The sequence below is a fragment of the Gallus gallus genome, chromosome 8 (assembly GCF_016699485.2).
Source record: "Gallus gallus isolate bGalGal1 chromosome 8, bGalGal1.mat.broiler.GRCg7b, whole genome shotgun sequence".
Taxonomy (NCBI): domain Eukaryota; kingdom Metazoa; phylum Chordata; class Aves; order Galliformes; family Phasianidae; genus Gallus; species Gallus gallus.
The window spans coordinates 20,469,955-20,477,654 of NC_052539.1; the positions used below are offsets into that span (position 1 = coordinate 20,469,955).

The 7,700-nt window shown below is 59.7% G+C and overlaps 1 protein-coding gene across 2 annotated transcripts; it reads left to right on the forward strand.

Moving 5' to 3' along the window:
* The first annotated feature begins 987 nt into the window (after positions 1-987).
* PLK3 (polo like kinase 3) lies at positions 988-7,228 on the forward strand. 2 transcript variants are annotated; one of them, XM_422425.8, is made up of 15 exons: positions 988-1,229; positions 1,839-1,946; positions 2,027-2,143; positions 2,497-2,626; positions 2,707-2,794; positions 3,187-3,282; positions 3,815-4,010; positions 4,332-4,458; positions 4,814-4,923; positions 5,009-5,126; positions 5,224-5,307; positions 5,435-5,597; positions 5,698-5,827; positions 6,010-6,120; positions 6,439-7,228. In XM_422425.8, exons 1-15 carry the CDS (start codon positions 1,068-1,070, stop codon positions 6,631-6,633), a joined length of 1,935 nt encoding a protein of 644 aa, XP_422425.4. In that variant the 5' UTR covers positions 988-1,067; the 3' UTR covers positions 6,634-7,228. The 2 variants fall into 2 exon arrangements, with proteins under 2 accessions (XP_422425.4, XP_025008842.1); XM_025153074.3 differs by lacking the exon at positions 3,187-3,282.
* The last annotated feature ends 472 nt before the right edge of the window (positions 7,229-7,700 follow it).

The window sequence follows — 7,700 nt, forward strand, 5'->3', positions numbered from 1 at the left end:
GTTTCCTCTGCGAAAGGTTGAAACCTGAGAGAAAAGGGAGCAGATTCGGATCCCTTCAACTCTCCCCCCAAAGAGGGTTTGCTCGGCCTGCCTGCAGCATCCTGAAGGACGCGGGGCGCCGGTTGTGCAGAAGTGATCGTGTCAAATCTTCAGCATGCTTGGGAGCACAACAAGCATCAGTGAGTGGAGCCCTGAGCTGCCTCGAGGGAGCAGAGGGGAAACTGAGGCACAGCACGGGGGACACGAACACGGTTCCCCTGAGCAGGGGAAGACAGCGGGATCTGCTTTACAGGGGCTTTTGCAACACTGCTGACCCAGGGTGGAGGGTACACGGGTTTCTGGCCACTCCTGCCGCCCCACATTCCTCCTTGGCCTATTCGGGGTTACACAGGGATGTGTCCTCCTTAGGGTCATTACAGAGTAACACCTTGGTGACACACTGCCCTGACAGTCACCAGTGTGCATGGGGTCAGTATTGCCAAACTCGGACCCATGGTGCCCAGGAGCTGGGGGGTGAGGATGGGTGGCCCCCATCCTGAACTGGCCACTGTGTGCAGTCACAGGGGACAGTGTGAAGGCCACTGGGGTACGGGGCTGTGCACAGGCCAGGGAAAAGCATACCAGTACGGTGTCTGCCCAAAGGACGGCGTGGCTGCACAGCCCACCTCCTCCTTCCACTGTCCCACGACTCCAGCGCCCTACTTTGGGTGGGCTGTGACCCCTCACCCTCAGTGTGAGGGGGCTCTGGGGCCTACATCCAAGAAGCCAAGACCCGTAGCCAACATGCGGCTCTGTAATCCCACCCGGATGCACACGAGGAGGGGGCTTCGCGTGCGCCCCGCCATAGCCACGGACCTCCCGCCTGGTTGCGTGCCGCTGCCCCTTTAAGAACGCGGAGGGGGCGTGGCCGAGGCCGGGCGGAGGGGGCGTGGTCGTACGGGTGATGTCATCGCGTCCATTGATAAAGCCGGGCGGGATCCCCGGCGCGGTAACGACAGCGCGCGGTGGCTGCGGGGCCACGTGTACGGGGTGCGGCGGTGGCGGAGGAGCAGCCCCGGAGCCGCGCCATGGAGCACGCCGGCCTCTTTCCCCCGCTCCTCGCCACCTGCCTCCCCGCACAGCCCGCTCCCACCCCGGCACCGCCGTCGGCCCGGCCGGCCGAGCCCACCCGCATCATCACCGACCCGCTCTCCGGCCGCTCCTACTGCAAGGGCCGCCTGCTGGGAAAGGTACCGATCGGAGTGGGGGTCGTGGGGGGATCCGCCGTGATTCGATGCGGCCGGGAGCCACCGCCCGGTTCGGAGGAGAGAGGGCTGAGCGAGTCCCCTCCGTTTCGGAGCTCCGGGAGCGGTGGATCAGCCGGGCCGGCCCCCGCCTATCTATCGCAGCGCACATCGGTTTCGGGTCGCCCCGCGGGGCCGTGCGTGGGCCGCCGGTTCCCACCCCGCTTCCCAGGGCCGCTGCGGCACATGCAACTTTAACTCCCGCTGAGAGCCGTGTGTGGGAGGCGGCTGCCTGTTCCCGGCCCGGCAGCTGAGTGTGCAGATTCGAGGCTGACATCACGGCAGGAAAAACCTGTCTCCGGCGTGCCGCTCTCGTTGGCCTCCGCTCCCCCGTGCCCTGCGTAGGGCTTTCCGGGTGAGCCGGCATCGGGAAAGATCGCGGAGTTCGGTGGTGGTGGGAACACAAACACCGTGGAGGTCTTACAGGAACTGAGTTGAGAAAATCCCTATTTGAGAGCATCGCAGTTCAGATCTTAGTGGGTGACCCAGCAGCGAGGAGGAGGAGGAGGAGAAAGGCTGCCTCTCACCTGTCCTTGTGTGCCTTTCCTCTTGCAGGGCGGCTTTGCACGATGCTATGAGATGACGGACCTCTCCAGCAACAAAACCTATGCCGTGAAGGTCATCCCTCACAGCCGGGTGGCTAAACCCCACCAACGGGAGAAGGTGGGCGTTGGTGCCGGTGGGGAGCTGGGGGTGTGCTGGCTGGGTGCCCTGCATTGCTCACATCTGCTGCTCCCTTCCAGATCACCAATGAGATCGAGCTGCACCGTGACCTGCACCACAAGCACATCGTCAAGTTCTCCCACTATTTTGAGGATGCGGAGAGCATCTACATCTTCTTGGAGCACTGCAGTCGGAAGGTGAGGGCTGGGGCAGCCCCCACGTTCTGGGTCCTGAGGTGCCATGTTAGTGCTCTGCTTCTTTCTCACTCCATCACCCACCCGAGCCAATCCCGCCCGGTTGCAGTGTGTTTCTCTATGGCACTGGGGGCACCGCAGGCTGTGAGTTCTTAAGCTGCCTGTTGGCAGCCTGGAGCCCCAGTGTGGCCCCCATAAATCCAGGGGTTCCCTTGGTGGTGCTGAGCAGCCTCAGCCTTGCAAGGAACTCAATGATCCCAGCACAGTGACTGTGCAGTTCCTGGAAGAAGTGCCCCTACCTGCTCCATGTGCCCCCCCCCCCCCATCACCATGCTGACTTCTTTTCCCCCCCACAGTCACTGGCCCACATCTGGAAGGCCCGCCACACTCTACTGGAGCCCGAAGTGCGCTATTACCTCAAACAAATCATCTCAGGCCTCAAATACCTCCACCTCAAGGGCATCCTGCACCGGGACCTCAAGTTGGGTGAGTGGCACGGCATGGATGGAGTGGTGCGGGGCTGCCCTGAAGGAGCCAGGAGTGATACGTTGCCCTTTGTCTCCCAGGCAACTTCTTCATCAATGAGAACATGGAGCTGAAAGTGGGGGACTTTGGGCTGGCTGCCTACCAGGATGCCTCTGACCAGAAGAAGAAGTAAGTCTGAGACTTCTGTCATCTTCCTATGGCTCCCTGGGCTATGGGGTGTGGGCGGCCTCAGGACCCCAGCTGCAGACAAGGAGAGGGGGCTGGGGGCTTTGTGGCTCCTCCAGAGCGTGCCTGCAGCCTGCAGGGAGAACAATGCGCTCGCTATGGCCATTGTGCTGGCCGGGTGCACAGGCTGGGACACAAAGGCCCTGTTCCGTGCTGTGTCTAGGACAAGTTATTCCCAGCAGCTTGCTGGGAGCAGCTGCTGCTGAGCCCTGGGAGCTGGGGGTAGCTTGAAGTCGGGGGTGGGGGGGGGGGTTGGAAACGGGCTGCCAGCTGGATCTCCTGGTCGGGAAAGTGGGAGGATAAGAGCGTGCTCTTGACCGAGTGTCTGCTCACAGGACAATATGTGGGACCCCCAACTACCTGGCCCCTGAGGTGCTGTTGCGGCAGGGGCACGGCCCCGAGTCGGACGTGTGGTCGCTGGGCTGTGTTATGTAAGTACATGGGGAAGGGGCAGGCAGGGCTCTGGGGTGCTCCAAGGAGGGAGGTCCCATGGCATTTTTGCCTCCTGCCAAAAGGCAGAGGGAGGAGAGGACCCCGCTTTGCGACAGTGCTCGGGGGCTGAGAGCTGCAGGCAGCAGGCTGTGCCGTGCTGAGCTCTGCTATACAGGGTGTTCGTCACACTCTGAGTGTTGTAAACAGCGGAAAGTATTGGTGGTTGGTGGCAGCTGCTGGCTTGTTTGTATGGGGAACGATCACCTCAGTGACTCGAGTCCCTCGCAGCCCGCAGGCTTCCTGCTCGGCTTCCTGCAGCGGGGCAGGGCAGCAGAGCTGTCCCCAGCCTCCACGTTCCTCTCCTGTTGCCCCAAACAGTTGCTAAGAGGAAGCGTGGCCGGATATGCCCAGGCTGGAAGTGGTGTTCCCAGCCAGGTGTGGCAGCTGAACACCGGTAATTTCCTTGCTCCGAGTGCTGCTGAGTCACAAACCCAGAGGGAGGATGACAGTGGCACGTGTGTCCCCTCCCAGGTACACCTTGCTGTGTGGGAACCCTCCCTTTGAGACCCTGGACCTGAAGGAGACCTATAGGTACATCAAGCAAGTGGACTACATCCTGCCCACCTTCCTCTCGCTGCCTGCCAGGCACCTCATTGCTGGCATTCTCAAGCGCAACCCCCAGGACCGCCTCACACTCGATGAGATTTTGGACCATGAGTTCTTCAAGGTGAGTGTGAAGGAGTCCTGCTGTGACCCTGGGATGAGGCTTTGGGGCTGGGCTGCTGCTGGCATGGAGTTTGGGGTGATGTCCTTGAGTGCCTTTTAACAAAGAAAGCTGTGCTGCCCGAATGCCAGCAGAGGATTCAAGGGATCTGCCGTGCTCCCTGCTGCCCTATCCCATAGGATATCCCATAGGGCTGATACCCAATGCCAGGCCCAGAGCCAAGGCTGGTCGGAAATGCAAGCTGCTGTCAGGAGGGCTGCAGTCAGCCCCTGGCAGCTGCTTCGCGTGTATGGAAATCAACCCTCTGCCATGACCTCCCTGCAGGGTTACACACCCGAGAAGCTCCCTCCCAGCAGCTGCGTGATGGCTCCAGAGCTGTGTGCCCCCAACCCAGCCAAGAGTCTGTTTGCTAAAGTCACCAAGACGCTCTTTAGGAAGAAGAAACCTAAGGGTGAGTGTATTCAAAAGCCTCCAGGTGACCCTTTTACCCGTGGAGATGTATGTCCTGTTCTCCAGGGAGACTTGGGGTGGGTCTCTGTGTCCCCCTACCCGGGGTCAGCACATGCTGGCTTGTCCCTGCCCTTCCGTTGCTGGTGGCTTGCTGGGGTGTGCACCCCGTGAGCAGACAACATGCTGCAACCCATTGGGCAGTTCCTCCTGGGCAGCCCATGCCCCGTGAGAATGGGGAAGTGAAAGTGGGAGACGGCAGCCTGACACCATCCTCACCCCATGGGCTGTGCTGTGGGGAGGGGTGGCCCAGATGTCCCTATTCCCTGTGATACACTCACGGTGTGCTCTCTCCTCAGCCAAGAAGGGCTCTCTGGAAGACAAGGATGACATCTCCAAGCTGGTCACTGGGCTGGTGAAGACGTCCATCTGCCGGCAGATGAGCTGCAAGGCAGTGGAGGGGAATGAGGTGAGAGCAGCCCCGGGTCCCTTCACACTCCCACCCCTGGATGGGGTCAGCAGCATGGTGCTAATCAGGTCCTCCCCCTCCCCAGGCCACCCCTGTGTCCTGCTGCAGTGCCGGCTCCAGCCCTGTGGAGACGCTGGTAGAGGAGACGTCCCGCAAGTCCACGTCCCCCTCTGTCCGTGGGACCATGGCCAGCAGCTGTGAGGGTGAGCAGCTCCTCCCTGTCCCAGCATGGGCTTTCTGCCCTGCCCTGACTGATAGCGGGGCCAGCTGACTCACAGCCTGTCACCTTCTATTCTGTAGCCTTTGAAGACTGCATCACCACCTCCGCCATCATTGAGTCTGCTGTGCAGCTCCTGCGCACCTGCCTCTCCTGCATGCCCCCAGGTAAACCTGCTGAGCTAGTGGGATGTGGGCATGGGTGCTGCTTTGGCTACCCTGAATACAGCCTGACCCTAAGGCAAGGAGCTGGGGAGGGGTTGCCTGCTCTGCTCACTCTGCTCCTCTCTACCAGCGGAGAGAAACCCGGCTTCCCTGGCCCGACATGAGCAGTTTGTTTGGGTGAGCAAGTGGGTGGACTACTCCAACAAGTATGGCTTTGGCTACCAGCTCTCCAACCACAGCATTGGGGTCCTCTTCAACAACGGCACGCACATGATGCTGTCCCCCAACCACAAGTAAGCAGTGCCCCCGTGGGTAGGAGGGGGTGGGGGAAGGCTGTGCCCAGGGTGGTTTGGTGCTGGGTGGCCCTGAAACTCATGTTCTGCTCTCCACCAGGACAGTGCATTACAACCCAACCAACAGCAAGCACTTTGCATTCCCTGTATCCGCTGTCCCTGAGCAGCTGCGTGGGCAGATGAGTGTCTTGCGCTATTTTGCATCCTATATGGAGCAGCATCTCATGAAGGTGAGTGCTGGGACACTGGGTTGGACACTGGGATGTGACTGTGCCATGTGAGTATGGCCAGACAGGCTCCCAGGAGCTGTGTCCTGCTAGCAGAGACACCAGTGGGTGTTTGCAGTGATTTGGCTATGCACACCCTGGTGACAATGTGGGACCAATGACTTATGCAGACCTTTCTCTCTAAGGGAGGTGACTTGCCTAGCATAGATGACCTTGGACAGCCAGCCCTACTCCTCCTGCAGTGGGTGAAGACTGACCAGGCTTTGCTCATGCTTTTTAGCAATGGCACCCTTCAGGTATGTGCAGCGGAGATGCCATAGCACCTGTGGGGAAGAAGCCAGCAGGGAACTCCTGCACTGGGTTAGATCTTGACCACCGCAGCCTGAATACAGAGGCCCATCTGAAGGTGTGGGATGCTGCTCTGGTGTCACAGCCCATCCAGTCCCCTGGGAGGCATGACACTTTGGTCAGGTGCCCCAGTGCATTCCTGCTGTGGGGCTGCTCCCGGGCAGGTTGGGGAGGAGGAGCAGGTTGAGGCAGGAAGTGTGGTGGGAGCTGGGATGGAGCTGTGCTGCAGGAGGTGTGAGCTAAACTGAGCCCCACCTGTCTCCCAGGTGAACTTCTACAATGACCACACCAAGGTGATCATCAGCAAGCCTGACCATTCATGCCTCGTCACCTACATCAACCGGGAGCGTAACTCCTACACCTACAAGCTGTGCAGCATCCAGGAGCTGGGCTGCTCACCTGAGCTCCAGCACTGCCTCCGATACATCCTCAAGCTCCTCCAGGAGTGGGCTGATGCCTAGCGCGGGGCTTTGGAGACCTTCTCAGGACGTAGAGAGTCTCCTCTTGCCCTCCCATGGGATGGGAGTTGTTGTGGTGCTCAGCTGGACTCCGATCTAAGACATGTGGATGTGGCTCTGGCGGGTCTGGACATCCGTGCTGCTCCCTGGCTACAGGCAATCACTGTCTTGCCCTCTGCATGGCCCTGAGCTCAAGGCTTGGTGCTGCAGGGTAGAGCAGGTGCCCTCCAAGGGACGAACAGGGGTGTAGGGTGATGCCTGCCCTGCCGGGGTGCATGGGTTGACTCGTGCCATTCCACAACCCCTACACTAGGGAGGGGGCTGAGCTGGGCTCCAGCTGCTCCCCAGTTTTGAATTTTCTGGTACAATGTGAGGTTTGGTAGAGGGCAGGGGGAAGGGATCTGTGGGCTTGCCTCAAGAAGCCCTTGTATGGCTGTAAGCTAAGGGCAGGTTTCCTGTTTCAAGGCAGTCTCTGCCAGGTGGGATTATTTATGCATCTTATTTATATGGAATTTATTTATTTTCTTCTTGGTCTGTCCATGTGCAGCTCCCCTGTCCCTGACTTACCTCATTAAAACCCTTATTTGTGTAAAGGCAATCTGTTCTCACATTGTTTGGTGTTGGGTTTTAGGAGATAAAATGCTTGTGGCTTCTCAAGGTTGTGGAGCAGAACATCCAGGGCTGTTTCTGGTGAGCCTAGTGCTGTTAAGGTGAGGGAACTGAAGGTGGTGGGATCTGGTAGAGGGTCTAGATGCTGAGGTAGGGACTGGAAGGAAGACTGCCTTTTGCTGGTGTGTGATCTCCCAGTGTATCAGTTCTGGGGAAAGCAGGGGGAGTGACTCCCAGCTGAGGGCTGTGGTATGTTCTGCACTGCCTGATGCAATGGGATGTGAGCTGGGAGTGAAGCCAGGAAAGAGGAGGGACTTAATCCTGCTCTGCAGCCTTGCTTTGAACATGATCTGTCACCTGCTGCCATCTCTTCCTGGGAGCAGCCTGCAGTGTGGGAAAGGGGCTGGGCTGCTCAGTGTCCTCCCGTGGCACAGCCCTGGTCTGCTGCCTGCACTGACCTC

What these genes read in the sequence shown, in the direction of transcription:
- PLK3 (XM_422425.8), top strand. Translation starts at nt 1,068, where the DNA reads ATGGAGCACGCCGGCCTCTTTCCCCCGCTCCTCGCCACCTGCCTCCCC. An exon ending in TGGAGCACTGCAGTCGGAAG is followed by an intron (nt 2,144 to 2,496) that starts GTGAGGGCTGGG and finishes TCCCCCCCACAG; the next exon opens with TCACTGGCCCACATCTGGAA. An exon ending in ATGCTGTCCCCCAACCACAA is followed by an intron (nt 5,598 to 5,697) that starts GTAAGCAGTGCC and finishes GCTCTCCACCAG; the next exon opens with GACAGTGCATTACAACCCAA.